The sequence below is a fragment of the Panthera uncia genome, chromosome D2 (assembly GCF_023721935.1).
Source record: "Panthera uncia isolate 11264 chromosome D2, Puncia_PCG_1.0, whole genome shotgun sequence".
Taxonomy (NCBI): Eukaryota; Metazoa; Chordata; class Mammalia; order Carnivora; family Felidae; genus Panthera; species Panthera uncia.
Window position 1 is genome coordinate 15,446,583 of NC_064818.1, and position 22,199 is coordinate 15,468,781.

At 46.1% G+C, this 22,199-nt stretch overlaps 1 protein-coding gene across 4 annotated transcripts in view; it reads left to right on the plus strand.

Moving 5' to 3' along the window:
* The window catches only part of SIPA1L2 (signal induced proliferation associated 1 like 2), a 107,948-nt gene that overhangs the window by 31,955 nt on the left and 53,794 nt on the right, over positions 1-22,199 (plus strand). For all 4 annotated transcript variants that reach the window (XM_049644997.1, XM_049644998.1, XM_049644999.1 and 1 more), the window contains exons 5-8: positions 429-532; positions 10,281-10,438; positions 16,430-17,006; positions 19,933-20,207. In XM_049644997.1, the coding sequence (XP_049500954.1) occupies positions 429-532; positions 10,281-10,438; positions 16,430-17,006; positions 19,933-20,207 (1,114 nt within the window). The remainder of the gene's footprint in view (positions 1-428; positions 533-10,280; positions 10,439-16,429; positions 17,007-19,932; positions 20,208-22,199) is intronic.

Consider the following 22,199-nt stretch of genomic DNA (forward strand, 5'->3'; position numbering starts at 1 on the left):
AGGACTTCATCATTACATTGCCTGTTGAAAAGAGAAGAAAATTAATTACATCATTCGGGGAAAGAAATCCTGAACATTATTTTGTTCTCATTTCCATATTAACTCAGTCCCATTTCATTTTTTTGAGTTCTGGAAGATCAGGTGCCCAAGAATCACGCAAGAATTAACCGTACACACACACACACACACACACACACACACACACACACACACCCAAGTGGGGCAGGGTGGCCGCTAGACACGGGTTAGAAGTGGCAGGAACAGCATGCAGCGAGAGGGCAGAGTGGTCACCCAGGACACTTGTGGTTTATGGTTGGGTGGTTTGTTGCTTGCAATTGAATTGCCTTTGGCAAAACGACCTTGTAAGTGTCACATCGCTGACTTTTGTACTTGCCTGGCTTATTTTTGTCATCATCCTCTGTTTTTAGCTGATTCTACAGGAACTCACTCCCTCTACACGACGTACAAAGACTATGAAGTCATGTTCCACGTGTCCACCATGCTTCCCCACATGCCCAACAACAGACAGCAGGTAGGTCCGCCCTCCTCTTTCCAGATCTCAGGTCAGCCCACTGAGGGGCTTCCTGTCGTTAGAATTTGCAAAGAATCACTTGCGGGGGTGGGGGGCGGATTCTTGAATGGCGTTAATAATCCTTGACTCTTTTGTCATTGGGAAGTATTTGGCCTTTAAACCGGAGTATTTCTGCATAAGTTATATTGCACTCTTTCCTCATAAAACTTGGAAACTCTTCTGCACACACCTTTATTGCTCGCTAGGCAAAATCTTAATGGAAACTCGTGTCGGCCGTGTTCGTTATAAGTGAGCGAGCTGGGTAAGTAACCTGAGCCCGGGTTTCTGCGTATGGGTGGATAACTTACTTACAGAAAATACTGAAAGGACGGATCTTAGAACTTATTGGTGACATGATTCCATTTTAGTGATTTGATTGCATTTGGTTAAATCGGGAGTTGAAACAAAGTTTGGTTTCATGCTTAGGCAGTTTATTTCTGACGTCACGTAACCACACTCCTTTGCTGTAAATACATTGATGTACCAGGGACCGCAAAGGAGTTGCTCAGTAAGTATATGTTCAATGAATGAAACTTAACTGCAGCAGAGACGTTTTCTTCTTCTTTTTTTTTTTTTGAATGCTTGTAAAACACATGAAGGTAGTCAAAACACACATCTTGCACAGAAACCATTTGCATTGTCCCTATCACTAATTGCAAGAACCACCTTAGACCCTACAGCTGGGCTGAGAAGGCAGGCCCCTGATTTCAGCCCAGCACTTTGCAGCAGGGACGGCTCCTCTTTGACTTTTCCTTCTCGTTGCTAGCTGGATTTTCTGGCCACTTGCCTCATGCTTCACCTCAATCCCTTGTCCTTCCTGAATGATCTGAAGTGTTTCCCAATAATCCGATTCCTTCCCACCACCATCCGAAGATCTTTCTTTTGATCACATATCTGTATGTGTTTTTAAGAGACAAGAGTTACAATCCCTGGACCACACGTATGTATGTATGTATCGATGTTTTAACCTAAAGGATTTCGAGCTCTCAAAAAAACAGTTATCTGGAATAATGCCACACGGATTCACTCGATATTAAGAAGCTTAATTTAGAGCAGTACAGTTGCCCGGCAGATACTTGTGAATCATTCAGGAATTAAACTCCGTGTGAGTTGTTGCTCGGAAAAGCGATAGGGCTTCTTCAGGCCAAGAAATCTGTCAGTACGTTAGCCAAAGTAGAGCCAGTGCCTTTTGACCCCGGTCATCGACTGTTCAAACCACAAAGCCCTTCCAGTTCCCTAATTACTTGAGCCATCGGACTCCAAACTGGATTGGCCTCATCATTTCCCATCTGGCAGCCTCTGGAATCTGAAGTCTGCTGGGCTTTGCTGTTTGTTAGCAGAACTCGAACCAGGCTTTCCCTGCCCCATTTCTGTTGCGTGGTATTTGAAATCTGGGTTTATGAGTTCTCCGTACCTGACTTTTTCACTGAAACTATCCTTAAAGCCCTATATACACAGAAAAGTAGATGGAGGGATGGGGGTTGGGGAGTGGGGGACGGAGGAGGGGGCGTTTAAAGTTCCCAAACTGGAAATTAAAAAAAAAAAAAAAAAAAAACAAACCTGTAAATTAATACTGCACATTATAGACTCTGTAGCTTAAAGACTTCTTTAAGCTTCCGTTACCTCTTTGAGTTTTTTTGTTGTTGCTGTTTTTATTTTTGTAACTTGAGTGAGAATCCATGACATCGGGTCATTATGCTGATGCTAGAAAACTGTAAAATTGTTTTGCTTTTTTTAACTGTTCTTATTGTGTCTGGAATCCGTATGATCCTCAGTGTGGTCCACTGGGAAATCTGTGCACTAACCGCTGTGTGGGCAAGTATTCATAATCTAAAGGGGGTGGTCAAGAGTGGAGATAAGGGTCAGTGGACGTATGCCGAATTCGCCACACCCAGCCACTTGCCTTGTGGCTTTGCGTGAGGTCTTAGCCTCTCAGGAAATTCGATAATTGTATAATGGGGACGTGGTTCAGATGGCCAGTGGTGGCTGCTTGGAGCACTGTGTCGAGAAGGATTCTGGGGGGCAGCGCCTAGGCTCAGAGGGAAAGAACGTTGGATTTTAAATTTTGTTTAATGTTTTATTTGTTTGTGAGAGCACGAGCAGGGAGGGGCAGAGAGAGAGGGGGAGACACAGAATCCAAAGCAGGCTCCAGGCTCCGAGCTGTCAGCACAGAGCCCGATGCGGGGCTTGAACTCACAGACCGTGAAACCACGACCTGAGCCGAAGTTGGATGCTTAACCGACTGAGCCACCAGGTGCCCTAAGAACGTTGTGTTTTAGAGATATTTTCCACGGGTTTGGCAGTGGGGAGATGGGGCACACATGATATTTGGACTAGATGGTACACAGCATTTCCCTCTTACTGTCAGATTTCTGTGACTCTAGGGTCCTCTTTGACGCTTCCTGCTTCTAGGTGGAAAAACAGCTTCAGAAATAGGTGGTTGTTACAAGCAGGAATTCTGGGGCCACACTATCTGGATTTGAATCCCAGCTCCTCGCTTTGGGACCTTGGGCAAAATTTTCTATGCTGTAGTTTCCTTTATCCCTGAATATGGGGGCTTTGATCTCATTTCTTCACTGAGGTGTCCCTATGCGCCCAGAACCATACCCAGAACATGGTAAGCGGCCAGTAAATATTTGTTCAGTGAATGAATGAACCTTTCGTGGATGGTGACTGGAATTAGACAAGCTACTACATACAAAGCACTTCATAGTGCCTGGCACAGCGTGTGTTCGATTAAGTTTTAGTTGACTGTTTTTCACCATTTATTAGATAATAAAGCACAATATTTTAAATGACTTAATTTGCATTTTATTTTCCTATTCCTAGGCGTAGGGATCTGTCACGAACACCTAAGGCCTGGAGTTGAGAAAGTAAGGGGCTAACTTACCAAGAGTTTCAGAAGATTATTTTTACTTTGGCATGTAATATTTTGCTCATCCTGGGTTGTTACCAGAATATTCTGTCTGTAGATAAAAATGATGGCACCGTGTAGTCTTGGCACATGTACTTCCCAGATTTGTTCTGGGTTGTACCGGCTCCCTCCGCGTCCCCCACCCACCCACCCATGCCTACAGATTATGTTAATACCAGGGGTAGAAATGTCTGAAACGACCAGCTGGGCTCATGAGTGCAGTTTGAGGCCACAGAACATAGCACTTAGCTGGCCTGTACATGAATTGTGCCTGGAACTTTGGCCTCATTAGCACCATGGTATTTGTGACTATTTAACTGGCCCAGACTCGTCCACATCAGATATAATTTCTTGTGTTTGTTCTTGTAATAAATCAAGCTGAACGCTGATTCCAGGACGCATTAAAAGTCTTTAGAGAGTTTACCCCTGTTGCAAAAGAGTTTGGTGTTTGGAATGCAGGACTCTTACAAAGAAAACCTAGCCAGCCCCAGGGAATGATAAGAAAGCCTGCTCTTGGAGTGGTTTCCTCTCTTCCCTGAAGACCCCTCCTTCTCTCTGGGTCAGTCTGGCACCCGGGTCTCTTTTCCCAGGGCTGACACCCCTGCGTGCTTCCCCGTCTGCTTGTCCTATAGACAGATCATAGGTCGGCTGTCGTGGGATGTTATCAGTGGAAAGAACCCCACAAATGAGTTTCAGTCCTCGCTTTGGCAGACAGACCTTTTTTTCAGTCTAAATACATAAAATGGAGGAAGGGAGCATGGTGCCTGGCACATCGTCAATTATTATTTTTTTAAATGCACGCGTAAACGGTAAACTGCTCTGCTTGGAAGAGGTGTCCGAGCCCCTTGGATACCTAAGGAATAAGGCCAAGCTCCTAGGTCTCTGAGATTCCGTTTGAAGAATACTGGTGTTAGACTAGGGATGGACTTGACCTCGACAGAGGTCATGGAGACACAGCTTGTTAGGTTTGAGCCAGGCTGCAACCCTTTCTCCATATAATTTGGATAAATGGCCGGCCTGCCTTAAGGGGTTTGTGCACGCACTTCTGTAAGTCCTAATTGGAACTGCTAAGGAACCGTTCACATGCAGGAGGAATCTACCTCATTAAGTGCTATACGAACTGGTCCTGACTGCAGTTAGGTTCACGTATAAATCATAATGTGGAATCTTTTGGAAGAATAAAATGCCTATGCAGCGTTCCACGATTAGATTTATCCCCAGGCCCTAAATAGCAATGTGTACTTACACCAGACACTAAGAACGATTGCTTACAATAGGGTTGGTAGGACCCAGTATCAGAAATAGTTGTGTCTTCGAGGCGCCTGGGTGGCTCGGTTGGTTAGGCGACCGACTTTGGCTCAGGTCATGATCTCGCGGTTTGTGGGTTTGAGCCCCGCGTCGGGCTCTGTGCTGACAGCTCAGAGCCTGGAGCCTGTTTCGGATTCTGTGTCTCCCTCTCTCTCTACCCCTCCCCTGCTCACGCTCTGTGTCTCTCTGTCTCTCAATAATAAATAAACGTTAAAAAAAACTAAAAAAAAGAAATAGTTGTATCTTCATATTCCTCCCCTTATCTTCACTTTATTTTTTTTTTAATTAAAAAAAATTTTTTTTAAATGTTTATTTTTGAGACAAGAGAGACAGAGCATGAACGGGGGAGGGGCAGAGAAAGAGGGAGACACAGAATCTGAAGCAGGCTCCAAGCTCTGAGCTGTCAGCACAGAGCCTGACGTGGGGCTCGAACCCACGGACTGTGAGATCATGACCTGAGCTGAAGTCGGACGCTCAACCAACTGAGCCACTCAGGTGCCCCAACCTCTTATCTTCACTTTAAAAATCCACATTCTTGGTTAATTTTGTTTCTCTGTTTGCAGAATATTCCGCCTTGCTTGCTCAACTGGTTTGTCCATTTACTTTTCCTATTGGTAAAATTGTTTTATATAGTGTTTTGCAGTAAATAGTTTATGCAGTATTTTTATATCGGTTGTATAACGTGTATCAGTGATGAATTTTCAAAACTGCAGTTGAATTCGATACGATCTTGCTGATCTGAGATAAGAGTGGTTAGTTGCCCTGGTGTTCACTTTTTTGTGTGTGGGGAGCGGTGGGCAAGGCCCTCCGTCCCTGGATACAGATCTTTTGTATTTATGCGGTCATGTGCAGAGGTTTCCTCCTCTTTCTTATTATACTAATGTTCTACATTCCTGTTTCTACTTTCCACAGGAAACTCTAGATGTCTCCTAAAAATCAAAACAAAATTCTAACCGCTGGTGTTGAGTCTTGAGTATAGAGTACGTGAGGGTGTGTGTGTGGGGGTGTTGTATGAACACATGCAAAATTAGGAAGGTGTCTGAAGCGGGAGAAGCTAGCCCTTCGTGTGAGGGGGAGAAACTTCCCACACAAGAGGGTAGCAAGCGTAAAGTCCCCGTGGCAGAAACAAGCTGGGTTGTTGGAGGGATGAGGTAGCTATCTGGGAGGGGAAAAGGGGTGCATGATAAGGTCAGAGAGGTGGGAAGGATGGGGTCAAAGGACTCTTGGTCAACCCTGTTCCTAATGATGGGACGTGAGATTCCAATCCAAGGACTGAGACCCAGAACTTGTGATTGGTTTTCACAGGGATACATGTCATTTTTTGCTCCATTCTGGGCTCATCTCTTTGAATTTCAGAACGTAAACTGTAGTCATTTAATGGTGCAGTTTTCTCTTTGAAATCATGCTGATTTTCACATCTTTGCTTCTTAAGACCGGAGTCTCTCTCTGGAGATCGGCCTTTTCCAGTTTCAAATTAAATTTTTCTCTTCACTAATTCTGACTCTCAGAGACTTCTGAACCACATCCCAATTGCTTTTCTTTCATATTGTACAGCCTGCTTCCCACTCCCCTCCAGAATTAGGTGCGAAATGTTTCTTCTTACTATGCTTAAAAAAAAAAAAAAAAAAATCAACAAACGAACCTGTTTGCACAGAGGCCAGTAGATCTGACTTAACTTTCTGCCACCTTTGACCAAGGTGTGGCTACTGGACCATTGTTTGCACTTGCTTTTAATTGTTGCCCCAAGTTAAAACCGGTCCTGTGAGGCCGTGAAGGCTGGCGATGGGATTGAGCATAAACCCTAAGGTTCGTATTTCTGCAGCATCTGGATGCTTTTTGCTATGGAACTGGGTGAAGAGTCACATTTCACTCTAATTGTCCTGTTTCACTGCTTGAATGAAGCATTGGGCATTTCACAGGATTGTGTGAATCTGTCTAACACAATACGTTTTTACTAAAAGATCTTTTTTTAATAAGTTTATTTTGAGAGAGAGAGCGTGCACAAGTGGGGGAGGGGCAGAGAGCGGGGGAGAGAGAGGGGATCCCAAACAGACTCCCGCACCATCAGTGCCGAGCCTGACGCGGGGCTCAAACCCACAAACCATGAGATCATGACCTGAGCCGAAACCGCGAGTCAGATGCTCAACTGACTGAGCCACCCAGGCGCCCCTATCTAACACAATATTTATTAACTCAGTCTTGCAGTCGAAGACACGAAGGTGGTCCTCTTGGCACTGAAAAGTGCTTCACATGTTCAAAGGAGCAGTTAGCACTAGAAGGCATCGGTCCTGCATTCCTGAGACAAATCGTGCCGTAGGGGTGTTGGTTACCCATGGGTTTGCCTTCATATCTTGCTGGATTGCCACACTCTTTCCCCTTCCCATTCCGGACTCTGATCGCACAGAATTTCACTGACCAATGAGAAGACAAACAGAAGTAACAACTGAAGAAAACTGTTTTCCTTTATATAAGAAGTTTGAAAAATTACTTAAGGTTATTTAATGTTTGGCAAGATCCTGGAAAACAGTGAATATTTCTGTTACCCTTCCAGATGTTCTATTTCTTTTAGCCTCTAAACAAATTCAAGCATCCTGTTAATGGGCAAGGTGTTAATTTATTTTATTTTATTTTATTCTCTTGCAAAGAGCTTCAGATTTTACTTTGCTGATGACTCTCCTTTTTCCCCCACCCGGCCAAACAGTTTACTGTCTCACCAAGTGCATTTTGCAACCGTGGTTAAATTAACCAGACTTTTACTTGTTTTTGTTTTTGTTTTTGTTTTTTTTTAATGTTTATTTATTTTTGAGAGCGAGAAACAGAGTGCGAGCGGAGGAGGGGCAGAGAGAGAGAGGGAGACACAGAATCCAAAGCAGGCTCCAGGCTGTGAACTGTCAGCACAGAGCCCGACGCGGGGCTCAAACTCACAAACCGCGAGATCATGACCTCAGCCAAAGCCGGATGCTTAACCGACTGAGCTACCCAGGTGCCCCTTAACTAGACTTTTAAAGACATTTTTGGCCCCGTTACAGAGCCAAAGAATGTGCTTAGGAAGGGGCGTGTTGTCAAGGGAACCAGCCCTGAAGTTGGGCTTTCCGTGTTCCTGTGGTGTGAGACCCAGTCTTCCCTTTGCTCGAGGAGAAAATGGACGGGAGTAGCTGTCCAGTTTGCTGTTGCTCCCGCAGCAGAGCGAGGAGGCACCGACTAATGAGTTCGTGCCTGATTAATTTGAGAGGGCTGGCCAAGGTCAAGTTCAACGCAGCAGCCCCACAGGCAGGAAGGGCTACAGAATTCACTCTGTGGCCTTGGCCATCGTGACCGCCATCTTTCTGTCAATCTGAGAACTCTCGTGTTTCAAGGATATCAAGTAAAGTATGGTGTGGGCTGGGGCGCCGGGTGGCTCAGTCGGTTGAGCACCTGACTCTCAGTTTCAGCTCCGGTCATGACTTCCCAGTATGTGAGTTCGAGCCCCATATCAGGTTCTGTGGAGCTCAGAGCCTGCTTGGGATTCTCTCTCTCTCCTTTTCTCTCGCTCTGCCCCTGCCCCCACCCCCAGTTCTCTCTCTCTCTCTCTCTCTCTCTCTCTCTCTCGATAAATGAATAAACTTAGAAAACAAATGTTTTAAAAGTATGGTGTCAGCTGTTGTGTGTCACATTCAGCCGATCTGGTGCACACGATGTTAGGTATTTAAGATCGTTCTTTTAATCGTTTCATTTGTTCCTGATTTCCCTGTTGGTCCTATTATAGTACCTATGAATCCTGTATTTCAGTTATTGTGGAGATGAGGGAAGAACATCTTAAGCTAGTGCAATTTTCAGCTATTGATGTTTGGTTTAGAGAGTTCTCCTTCCTTCCATTTTCTTTTCCTTACATGAAATGCTTATTGTGGTTCTCGTCCGTGTCCATCTGTAGTATGGGTAAATAACCACACACCGTGTAGGACCTAGTTTGCTACAGATTTTTTTCACCTGCGCCCGAAATGGCACATTTTAACTTACTTTGCAAACATTTTTAAAACTACAGATGGTCCATTGGGTCTGTGTTAAAATATATTTGTGTATGTTTCAATACTTGACCCAGACAGTAAGGTGGGCTTTTTTGCGCATATGACTTCAGCCAGGCTGATTTAACTGGGAGTTTTTCAGCATGTGACTCGGTAATTTAACTGGCACGTAGAGAACTCGGGAAGAAGGAACATTTGAACGTTTCGTCCCCATGCTTCCAGACCTTTTATCGTGCTAAATCACAAGTCAGGGGCCTGACAATGAAACCCTTTTTGTGTCTGGGCTTCAAAGGCTTTAAGAGTTGAACTTAATGCTCTTTACGGTGAGGTATGTTCTATAGGTGCCAAATAAATTTAAGAGCAAGCTCGTTGTCTTTATTATTGCTAGTAAAGAGAGATTTACTACCTGAGATTATCTCATTCCCGCAGTGACATCACCAACTCCTATAAAGATTATTGTATCTATTAAAACTGAAGATCACAAACTTTGTGAGCACAGATGCTATGGTTTTACTTGCATAAACTTAGAGAGGGCTTTTGTGTATGGATTTATCGACATACATTCAAAGGTGTGATCCCAGTTTTATTGCAGAGTGTTGTGTGGCTGTGATCGCTTATCTCTGTCACCCATTTATTCACTCAGCAAATGTGTACTGGGTGTCGGCTATGTCCTGGACAGGCCATTAGAAACTAGGAAATCAGAAGTCTATGAGACAGGTCTCCTGCCCTTCTGGACATTATGACCTGATACACAAGTCAGTCAACAGCACAGACGACGGCAACTAATGTACTAGAAATCGGCCTGGGCATCAGTCAGGGTGGCGTGCCAAGGTAGGCTTGTCAAGAAAGTTCCTTTCAGGTGAGGTGTTACCTAACGAGAGCCCTAAGTGAGTTGTCTAGGAGAAACTGGGGGTGGAAGGGAACGTTCTAGGCAAAAGGAACATCAAAAATGAAATTGCTGTTAAAATGTTACTCTTCTGGGGGCTCCTGGGTGACTCGTTTGGTTAAGTGTCAGACTCTTGGTTTCGGCTCAGATCATGATCTCACGGTTCATGGGTTCGAGCCCCACGTAGGGCTCTGTGCCTACTTGGGACTCACTCTCTCCTCCTCTCTCTTTTTCTCTCCGCCCCCTCTCCCCCCCCACCTCCACTTACGTATTTTGTCTCTCTCTCTCTCAAAATAAATAAAGAAACTTAAAAACAATAGACTGTTACTGCTCTGGGGTTCCTTCTCTCCTGCCACGTTTGTAATTTATAAGATTATACCCCATTGCATTTTCCAGCCATTAATCTGGTAGAATTCTGTCGGATTCTGTGTCTCCCTCTCTGCCCCTCCCCCCTCGCACTCTGTCTCTCTCTCTCTCAAAAATAAACATTAAAAAAAAATTCGTTTTGATGGAAAGACGAGTGAGTTGTGTATTTCTACACATTGGGTTTTTACAGAAAACTGTGTTGGTAACTCTGTGTGTTCGCTTTCTTGACCGCAGCTTCTGAGGAAAAGGCATATCGGAAATGACATTGTGACCATTGTCTTCCAAGAACCCGGAGCACTTCCTTTTACTCCACGAAGCATCCGGTCTCACTTTCAGCACGTCTTTGTCATAGTCAAAGTGCACAATCCGTGTACCGAAAACGTGTGTTACAGGTGAGTCTGCCATCACTGATGTTTTATTCCGCGGGGTCTATTTCAACAGAACACCTTCTCCTGAAATATCTTTGTTTTGCAATTATTATCTCTCACCCCATAATTATCCTTTTTCCTTTTTCTAATTATATTTCCACGGTCTTCACTCAGATAGTTTCTGTAAGAAATAATTGCCTCTTTTCCTGTTTTGAAAAATGAAATGCCTGAGCGTTCAACATTGTAGATTACACATTTCCTCAATTTCCCCTTAAAAACTGCATCCAGACCCTGCCGGAACCATAGCTTAATTAATCCCAGCCTCAGAGGTGGATGGTGTAGCCATTTCGGCTCTTTGCTAGCAGAAGTAGTTACTGCAGGGCTAAAACATTTCTTATCCTCCAAGATCTTGGAAACACTCCCCCCCCCCCCCGGGGCGCCTGCGACCGGGAATTGGCGCTTGCTTTGGTGATTTCAAAGGGCCATACGCGTGCGGCGCCCGGGTGGCTCAGATGGTTAGGCATCTGACTCTTGATTTTGGCTCAGGTCATGATCTCATGGCTTGTGAGTTCGAGCCCCATGTCAGGCTCTGCACTGACAGCACAGAGCCTGCTTTGGATTCTCTCTCTCTCAATCTGTCCCTCCCCTGCTTGTGCACTCGCTCGCTCGCTCACTCTCTCTCTCTCTCTCAAAAATAAGTAAATAAACCTAAAAAAAAAAAAAAAAAAAAAAAAAGGCCATACGTGTGCCTCAGAATCCTGAGCCTGTTTCTGACTATCCCTCCCCCGAAGACTCGTGTACAAAGTAGTTACCGCTGGAAGATTTGGGGGTGTTGGTGAAAGAGTGGTTCTCTGACCTGAGTTTAGAACCCAGCCCCGCTGCTCGCGGTACTTTGTACGCACTGTTTTACCTTTAATTCCTTACCTTAAAGTGGAGGATAAGAGTACCTACATCCGCTTGTAGAAGAAGCAGAAATTATGCAGAATGCCACCGAGAGTTCCTGGCACTCCCCAAAGGTTATTTCCCTTTTTCATCCTAAAACAGTAAGTGCTGGGCCGCCGGGCCGAGGGCAGGGTGCCTGTGTGTGTGCTGGCCCGGGGTGGGGAGACCCTGAAGACTGTGAAGGGTGCTCTCCTAAAGGCAGAGAAGCTGGTCTGGGTGTTAGCTGTTGCCGGTACACGTCCCCGCCCCACGCCCAGCCCAGAGGAGCACAAGAGTCCGTAAGCTGGTAGTTCTCAGCCCGCGTGGTGCCTCACGGTCAGCTTGTTAAGTGTGGAAATTCTCTGGCCCTACTGTGCAGTTTGCGAATCCCAGAGACCTGGGATTGACTTGAGCATTGGTGCGTCCCCCCACCCCCCCCCCCACACACCCCGGTGATTCTTACATCCGAGCAAAATGATGTTTTTAAAAAAGCATAACCTCCGTTCTGTCTAGAGGATATGTTTAAAACCAATAATGTTGGTACAGACATGGTAAATTGGATTATTCTTCTGAGATCTTATCCAATGAATGGTCATTATGAAGAATAACCTCAAAGGAACCTTCCTAATGGGTTGGAAACTTTTTTTTTTAATATTTGTTTATTACTGAGAGACAGAGAAAGCATGAGCATGGGAGGGACAGAGAGAGGGGGAGACACAGAATCCGAAGCAGGCTCCAGGCTCCAAGCTGTCAGCACAGAGCCCGACGCGGGGCTCGAACCCACAAACCCACGACCTGAGCCGAAGTCAGACGCTTAACCAACTGAGCCACCCAGGCGCCCCACATGGGTTGGAAACTTAAGCCTACAGCTATATGGGATTTGGTGTTATCTTATTGGCTGCTCTTTTTAGGTCAAGTCAAGTATTTTGAATTACTTTCCATTTCGTTTATACTCACTTTATGAGATGGTGCACGAGCACCAAAAATCTTAAGGAACGGTAATGTCTATTTTCATTTGTTTCAGGTTTTCTGGTTTTAATAAAATAACAAATAAAGTAATAAAATGACCAGGGAGGGATGTTGAAGCCAGTCTGGGACTGGATGTAAATCTTTCCCGTAAACAAAGTGGACTGCGTCCTGTTTTCTCTGACACAGGATAGCAGCGTGCAAATCATTCAAATCTGGAATCATTGATTTTTAAGAACCCACGTTGTTATCACTAAATTACCCTTTGCTCATGAGATTCAAATGTATAGTCAGTAGAGCACATCAAATTCTGGAAAGTGCCTCGTAAACATTCATACCCATCATGCTTAAAAACTTCACGAGTATTCCTCAACAAGTCGGTAATAATCTTCTTGAATACTATAGTCACATCCCTTCCATCACATTTTATGAAGCCACGCTAACTCTTGTCACATGGAATAAGGTTACGGCGCTCGCATTTTCCAAAAACACCTTCCAGGGCCCTTTCGTTTATTCTCTGGTCCTCAAAGCAGACCAGTGACAAGATAAATTCATTAAGAGAATTTCCAAGGAAACGACAAAACATAGTCCACGTCAACTGTTTTCCGAATTGCCGCGTCTTAATCCGTGGACGCATCTCGAAGGAGACCGGATGGACCGCACACATCTCAGGGAACCCTGGCGAGTACCGTTTTCCCTGAGGAGCTCTGTGCAGGTGTGAGTGACAGCGCGTCCTGGGTACCTGTGCTACCCCTTAGTGCAGACCAATCGTCTAGAAGTGCGGTTGGGTTGACGTGCCCTGGATGACAAGCCCAGAAACCTAGAAGGGCACGCTTTCACCTTGGAGAGGCAGGTCTGGAGGCAACAGACTTGCCAGGAAGTACTATTTGATAGTAACAATTTGCATAATAATAGCTATGCATGCATTTTTTCGTTTAAACTTCACCATGGAGTTTTGAGAATGGCACAATTGAAACTCCACTTTGCAGATGAGGAAACTGGGGCGCCTGGGTGGCTCATTTGGTTGAGCGTCCGACTTCAGCTCAGGTCGTGATCTCACAGTTCCTGAGTTCGAGCCCCGCCTCGGGCTCTGTGCTGACAGCTCAGAGCCTGGAGCCTGCTTCAGATTCCGTGTCTCCCTCTCTCTCTGCCCCTCTCCTACTCGCTTGCTCAGTCTCTCAATAAATAAATACACACACGAACATTACAGATGAGGAAACTGAGGCACTGAGGGGATTACATCACTAGCTCAGAGCCTCTCAGAAAACAGTGGAGCTGGAATCCCACACAGGGCCCAGAGCCTGCTCTCCACCACTTTGCTTTCCTAAAACCCTTTAACTTGCCTATTAGGGAATGCGCATCTTTATATTGTTCTTCCGGTGGAGGGGTCTTACATTTAGATTCGCTATCAAGGTATTTGGGGAAAAGAAGAAATTCTGAAACACGTTCTTGTTTCAACCCATTGGCAATTATCTAAATCTGGCAAAGGAATATTCCCCCGACGCCAACTGTGTCTGAAAGAATCAAGGATTGTATAAACTTCTATAACCAGCAATCTCTCATTGATCTCCGTCCCATAATATCATAGTACTCCTAGAATCTCCAGACCTAAATTCTGGCTGCCTTTCTTATACAACTTGGTTCATACATTGTAGGGGGAAGGTCCACCTAGATATTCGGGTCAATAATTTGGGACAGAAAGAATTGCCCTTTTACAAGATGCCTCCCTCTGTCTACTGCGGAGCCCCTAGCTTCTAGACTAGTGAAAGCTTTTTCGGAACATATTTAGATATAAAAAGTTTTCCCCGATGCTCGGCTCACGTGCACGTCAGCTGCGGTCAGAGTAGCCGGAGATCCGTCGCGCCAAGTGCAGAAAGTAACTCTGCAAGGTGTCAAATGAGATTGGGCCTCCTCAGCCTTCTGTGGGTAAAATTCTTCCAGAAGTCTATGCTCATTACCAGAAGGAAAAAAAACAGATCTATGAGAGGTGATCACGTGAGCTTATTGGGATGGCAGAACCCAGTGGCAGATAGGCCACTGTGGGCTCACTGACGTGTAGGGAAGAAGCAACGAGGTGTGGTTACCCTCACCGCAAGTCTAGACAGGTAGCTTTGTGACAGCTCTCTGGGAGTGAAAACGTGAGGACAAATGGATTTCCTGCTCAGTCTAGAGTGTCCACTCTAAGCATAGTAGCAGACGGGAGACGAGCCAAGTATGAGGTTGGTCCCAAAGACACTTCAGCCTCTACAGCATTTTTAGGGCCTTCCTGTGGGGACACGAGTCAAGTCTGCCCCATCACCATCTGGTTTAGTGCATATGCTGCCATCTGTGAATGAATTTGGTGCCTCTGTCCCAAGGGAGTGGGTCCTCCCCTCCCCTCTCACACCAGCTCTGGCCCCAGGCACACTGTCTTCCATCGCACTGCCCAACCCCCCGGAAGTGACTCTCCCTCCTGAAGAGTGAAAGCAAAGGTGAGCGATGTGGAGACTGATCTGTTTAGAATCTAGCCAACCACTTGCCAGAGGAGGAGCTCCCACCTGACAGTTTGGACAGAATTAGTTAATTCCTTAGTTCGCCACGTTCAGGATTTTCTGCAGTGATAAAGATGGAGTATGGATTGTTCCCTTTGTTTATCCCACCGCAGAAAGTATCTGCCCGGGCAGATGTGGGATTAGTACCACTCCTCGGATGGCAATGGCTGCCCACTAACCCGGGCACAGATGTCATGGAATTCATTCATTCACCCACTCAGTGCTTCATTTGTTGAGTATCGTTAATTCACTCTGCATAGTTGATCTTATTCCAAAAAGGATTTGAGACAGCTATAGCTTCTGCCTGAGGTAGGCGAGCCTTGTTGGTTTTGACCTATTGTAGAGCATTGTCACCCTACATTTGATCTTTCCAGTCCCTGGAAACTCAAAATTTTACTCCCATAACACTTTTATTGAGATATTCAAAACGTGACCAAGTGAGCACTTCCTTAAAAAATGGGACACTTAAGGATTCTGACTGTGTAGGGGCACCTGGGTGGCTCAGTCGGTTAAGCATCCGACATCGGCTCAGGTCATGATCTCACGGCTTGTGAGTTCAAGCCCCGCGTCGGGCTCTGTGCTGACAGCTCGGAGCCTGGAGCCTGCTTCGGATTCTGTGTCTCCCTCTCTCTCTGCCTCTCCCCTGTTCACGTTCTGTCTCTCCCTCTCTCTCAAAAAATAAACATTAAAAAAAAATTTTTTTTAAAGAATTCTGACTCTGTAAAGTGGGATCATTGTGTCCAGTACCAGTGAGATCCTGAGCAGCCACCTGGGGCTAATAACCTCACTTCCACTGAAAGCGTTGCTGTCTTTCTCCATGATGACCAGCTGCAGAGTTAGAGTACCAGCCTGGTGCCATCTGAAATTCTGGGTTTCCCTTCCCACTGATTGGTCCATTACCCCCTATCTAAGTCCAGTGGGGGGGCAGCCATGACAAAGTACCCACACAGAGGGTGGTTTAAACAACAGACGTTTGTTTCTCACGGTTCTGAGTCTGGAAGTCCAAGATCAGGGCGTTGGCAGGTGTAGCTTTTCCTGAGACCTCTCCTTGGCTTGCGGATGGCCACCTTCCTATTGGGTCCTCCTATGGTCTTTCCTCTATGAACATGTGTCCCTAATGTCTCTCTATGTGTCCAAAACCTCTTTAAAAGGATACCGGTTAGATTGGATTGGGCCCTAATGACCTGATTTTGACTTAATCATGTCTTTATGACCCTATCCATAAATAAGATCACATTCCAAGTTACTTGGGTTCAAGACTTAAGCGTAAAATTTTGAGGAGACACCATTCAGCCCATAACACTCCCCCATCCCACCCCCATCGGGATACCTGACTGGCTCAGTCAGGAGAGCATGTAACTCTTGATCTCGGGCTTGTGAGTTTGAGCCCCACATTGGGTGTAGACATTACTAAAATAAATGAATAAACTGAAACCCGTCTACCAAGTTTGAAAAACAAAAACTAGGTATCCAAAAATTATATAACAAAAAGCTACCCAAAAAACGTTGTAAGTTGAGAGTCTGGGTGTATATCACATTTCTGAAGGTAAGTACGATGGTATTACAGCTCATCTTGTTTCTTTTTTTTCTTTCTCAGTGTTGGGGTGTCTAGATCAAAAGATGTACCACCATTTGGCCCACCAATTCCCAAAGGAGTAACTTTCCCAAAGTCAGCAGTATTCCGGGACTTCCTTTTAGCCAAAGTGATCAATGCAGAAAATGCAGCCCATAAGTCGGAAAAGTTTCGTGCTATGGCCACTCGAACAAGGCAAGAGTACTTGAAGGATCTGGCGGAGAACTTTGTCACGACCGCCACTGTGGACACCTCTGTGAAATTCAGCTTCATTACACTGGGTGCAAAGAAAAAGGAGAAAGTGAAGCCAAGGAAGGATGCCCACCTGTTCAGCGTCGGGGCAATCATGTGGCACGTAATAGCTCGGGACTTTGGCCAGTCTGCTGACATTGAATGCCTTCTTGGGATTTCCAACGAATTCATAATGTTGATTGAAAAGGATTCCAAGAACGTTGTATTTAACTGTTCCTGCAGGGATGTCATTGGGTGGACCTCTGGATTAATGAGTATCAAAGTATTTTACGAAAGAGGGGAATGTATCCTTCTGTCCTCAGTGGATAATTGTGCTGAAGACGTAAGGGAAATCGTCCAGCGATTAGGAGTAAGTACAGATCGTGTATTTCCACCATCCTTAAGGCCTTCAGTCCCAGATTCGTGATGGCGTCCGCCGTGGAAATTCCACCGCAGTTGTGGCCCCTCGGGAATGAATTACCATCTTGTGTGGCTACAGAGCTTGATTTCCAATTCCATGTCTTTTGAGCGGTTGCTGAATTCATGGGTGCTGGAGAAGCGCCCATTACAAACAAATTGGAAAGGAAAAGTTAAACCGGCTTCCGAAAGGGAACACCAGGATGTATTTTTTAGTATCTGAAGGCAGACATATGGAGAATTGTCCAGATGTTAGGCGTGTTTGTGGAGACTGACGGGACAGTACCCTCCCAGAGGGGGATTAATGGGCACTCGGTTGCTGTTGACCCTATGAATGAGTAACTCCTTTTTGCAGCTTCAATTCTGTGCATGTTGATACAGCAGGTATTTTCATTTAGTCTGCCTGATTAAATACATTATTAATCTCCAGCCACAGTTTCTTGAGGAAGAGGTTTTATAGAATTACCCATTAAGTTAGACTTAAAATTTGTCATAAAAGGGATTTTTTTTTATAAAATGTTGTTTTTAAGTACAGAACCCCTAAATGGCGTCCTTGGTGTTTACCAGTTATATTCCTGCTCCTGATTGTCACACAGAAAGATCCAGATTTTAGTTTGAGCCCATCCAGCCAGTTATAAGAGTCAAATATAGTACGAGAACACAAACGTGCCATGACCAAAGAATTTCTCATGTTTAAATCTTCTCCCAAGGGGACGTAGATTGCATTTCTAGAAAAGATTTAGCTCATTACAGATCATGAAAAGAGGCCAACTTCTACCCATTTCCTGCCCTCTTTCTTCCCTCCAAATATAAATCTTCCCTTTGTCATTCAAGACCATGATTTAGAGACAGTACAGTCACATCAGTGTCCGCAGGCTTCGGAGAGAAAAATTCATTATTTGTAGACACTATTTACAGGAACAGGCCTCCGTGTGTCCAGCAGTATCATTGGGTGCATGTGCACAAACACAGACATGATGTGGGGACGATCAAGTCTGTGATGGGTTTATGTGGCCTGGAGTCCCAGGACACATTGTGCTTTTGGTAATAGCATAAATACTTCTTTTTAGGAGATCCAGAGCTATCATCATCTGTGCTCCCGAAAACAACGACACAAACAGACACCACTTGACCCCCCCCCACCAAAAGTGCGCCGCAAATTATATTGCCCTCCTGGGTACATGGCTAGGAAGCCACCATTTTCCTATGATAATTGAGCCCCTGTAAGATTATAAAGAACTGCAGATAAACGATCCTTTATCCCTTGCAAATGTTAAGAGGCAAGGGACAGAAGGGATAAAAAGGTAGCAAAAAGCAAAAGTAGAGCAGGCAGCAGGTGGTTGGAGGGAAAAAAAGCAGAAGAGACACGTAGGACTCAGGAAGAGCTTGGCTGTTCAGTCTTCAGGCTGACATACGATGTTAAATTTCAACGGACGACTGCATTAGTATTTGAAAGAAGGCAGAGTATGTGTCAGACCTATGTAGACTTTTGCTAGGAGAGCCTAGTTGAACCAAGGTTGAAAGAGGAGCAGAGGAAAATTTTACTCAGGTTGTGCGTGCGACAAGAGTACTTTCCCAACAGTTTTCAGTGAGTTCAGCTCGGAACTTTGGAAGCTCCCGTCTTTCAAAGCTTCACCAAGACTGGCAGTCCCTTGCCCCTTGTGCCCTGAGCCCCAAGCCGTCCCGTGTGTCTGTGAGAAGTTGATTGGCAGCGCGCGCACCTGTGATGGTAACCATGGAAACCGCCAACACAGCGGCCAGACACAGAAGCAGCCCTGTCCCATGGCTGCACTTAACATTCTTAGTAGGAATCTGTGCATTCAGAACGCGTCTCACGGAAATGGCGCATTTATTAAACGGCAGCTTCATACGTTGGCCCAGTGCTTTGGGGGAGACAGGCCTGATGCCCCCTGACTTTAAATGTGCCACGGATGAGGGATGCCGTGGTCCTCAAATGACATTTAACGAGCCTGTGTTTTCCTTTCGGTGCCGGTGAGTTATTCTCGGTTATCACTTTTGAGGGTGGCATTAGGTGATTGCCGGCGCTTTAGTGCACCGTGTGGGATGCAGACCACCCTGCTTCCAGGTTCCTTTCTGGGATCCTGCTGCAGACGCATGCTTTGGGGCACGCAAGCTGCCACTGCTTGGCCCCTGGCCAACGGAAGTTGCCCTTGGCCCCCAAAAGAAGGAGAGGTGGCCTGGAGGCACGGAAGGTCTCTGCTGCCTGCAGGAGCACCCATCCTCCACGCTGCCCTTGTCAGCAGACGCCCGGGAGCCTGGCGGGCCTGCCCCCGCGTGAGCTAAACGGTGCTCCCCACCCAGGCCAGCGGAGGCAATCTGTCCCTACGAGAGGGCTTCCCGGAGGACAGGGCCGGTGCACAGGGAGAGCAAGCACAGAGAGACTTGCCCTCCGGGTGCTAGCTTGGTAGGGGGTTGGGCCGGTTTTTAAGTTGAATGAAATTGTCTAATAGCTCGTCATGTTTCACGGGTGATACTCGTCACAGTGTTGACAGAGTCCCTTTTTCCATTGCTACCGCCCGTCTGGAATCGCGGGGTTTATATGCTTAAGAGCCAAGTCGGTTGACCCAAGGAAGGGGAGGAGGGAGTTGTCAGAGCCCGTTGGAAGCTCACAGGCTCCAGGTCAGTGGCTTCTAAGTCAATGCGGGACACCCGTTTCAGGAGTATATTTGCCTTGGAAGAATGAAGCCCTTGTTTTACTTTTGTTATTTCCCCTGCATCTGACGCCACGGGTAATTCTGGTGAACTCGGGAAGGTGACGTCCTTACCGGGACAGCTGGAGGGAAGGGCTGGGAGGGCTATGTGCACGCCTCTACCCTGGGCTCCTCAGCGGTGTCTCTCACGGTCTCCTTCCCCCGCAGATAGTAACAAGAGGCTGCGAGACTGTGGAAATGACCCTGAGGAGGAACGGGCTGGGCCAGCTTGGCTTCCACGTGAATTTCGAAGGAATCGTTGCCGACGTGGAACCTTTCGGCTTTGCCTGGAAGGCCGGCCTTCGCCAGGGGAGCCGCCTCGTGGAGATCTGCAAGGTGGCCGTGGCCACTCTGACCCACGAGCAGATGATCGACCTACTCCGGACTTCTGTGACCGTGAAGGTGGTCATCATCCAGCCCCACGATGACGGCTCACCCCGGAGGTAAGGCACGGGAGGCCCTAAGCAGCACTCGCCCCTCCTTGGCCGCTGTGGCAGGTGCTGTCCTAGCTGCTCCCGCGGGGTCCTCAGAAGATGTAGGCACGTGCGTCTTCAACCAGAGTTGTTTGGACATCAGCCATTAGAGCAATTTAAAAAGAGCTTTAAAAAAGTTATTAGCATATAATAAATGATAACTTCTAATTTTCTAAGCAATTTACAGGGACATTGACCAGGTAACAGCTGAGATATTACAAACTAAGGAGCACAGCCCCTGCTTGATTCACCTGGAGCACGAGACCCAACAGGAAATATTCTTTATCACGGCTCAACCTTTTAGCAAGTTAAATACACCGCACTGCTAGAATTCCTTTCTGGAACGCGAAGCTAGTGATTATTAACAGGGTATGTAAGAGATCAGTACCTGTATGTCTGAAGGGACAGTGGAATCTCAGACATACTGTGCGAAGTGACTAGTCCATTCTAGTTGAGCTGGTACGGGACATTCCCATAAGCTATCACGAGAAACCTACGCGCAGGAGCTCGGGTGGATGGTGGGGAGGAGGAACAGAATGGAATTAGGAAGTCATTCTGTTCCTTTGTTAATAGAAAATAACCATGCTCAACATCAGGAAAATATTAGGCCCAAAGGGAAAGAATGCTAATTAAGAACAAGCCATCCATCTGGCTGTGGCCCACCGGGTGCCTTCTCTCTCCAGCTTAGAAGGAGCTCCGCAGGCTGCCTTCCAAGCTCTAGCTTTTGAGAGATAAGGCATGCTCGGAATCCATGCCTTCGCTGTGTGTTCTTGGGTCATTCACCTGCTCTCTCTGAGCCTCGTTTAATATCTGTAAGATGGAGATTATAATATTGCCTGCCTCCTACTACTCTCGCGAAGATTACGTAAGAAAGACACGTAAAGCACTTAACACTTTCCGGCATACTCAGAACCCCCACACGTTTTAGGTAAAATTAAAAAAAAAAAAATTAAAAACTTTAGCGTATTCACATGAGTGTTTTCATGCTCTAAAAGAAAGTGTTGTCATCCCAAGAGAGCAAGATGACTGTACCCACTTTCTGGACATATTTCCGTGGTAACCGAGGTCATTCCTGGTACCTTCTCCGTCCTCTAAACCAGCGCTGTCCTGTCTCGGTGTCCGCGATGCTAAGGTTCTATATCCGCACTGCCCAAAACAGCAGCCGCTAGCCACATGCAATTGTCACACACTGGAACTGCGGTCAGTGCCACCGAGGAGATGAATTCTGCATTTCAGTTAAGGTTTACTTAGCCACACGTGGCTACTCTTCATTGGCTACACCAGCTCGAAACCGTGACCTTTTTTAGAAAACAGACCAGAGGTATATATACCACCTTCTTCCTCCCTGAGGAATTTTGCAAACGTCTGTTGCCGTTAGATTTCTTACCACTTGCTACCTGCCTGACTTTCTGTGGCCTTGTTTCTTATGTCTGCCCGGTAGGTTTAAAAATAAAGGTTTAACGAGTTGAAATTCTTCTTGAAAATAGCAGCCGCGTGTCACGGGAAATATCCGAGGCACTCCTTGTTGCCTTGCCAGACTCTGTCCCGTTCAGTCCGTTTGCTTTCCAGGAATCCCACGAAGCACACGTAGTGGTATGAATGCAAAGGAATCAAAGACAGACTATTTTTATTAACAACGAAACTTGGAGGGGTTACTGGGTGGCTCATTGGTTTGAGCTTCTGACCCTTGATTTTGGCTCAGGTCGTGATCTCACAGTTCCTGAGATCAAGTCCCTCATCGGGCTCAGCACTGGCAGCACAGATCCTGCTTGGGATTCTCTGTCTCCCCCTCTCTGCCCTTTGCCGGCTCTCACTGTCTCTCTCAAAATGAATAAACTATTAAAAAGATATTTTAAAAAAACGAGACTTGAAAATAACAGAAGGCGAAGCCTTTAGACCTTTGAAGTCACCGTATTGTATAAGTGACGTGTTTTAAAATAAATTTTAAGCCAGGTTACCAGA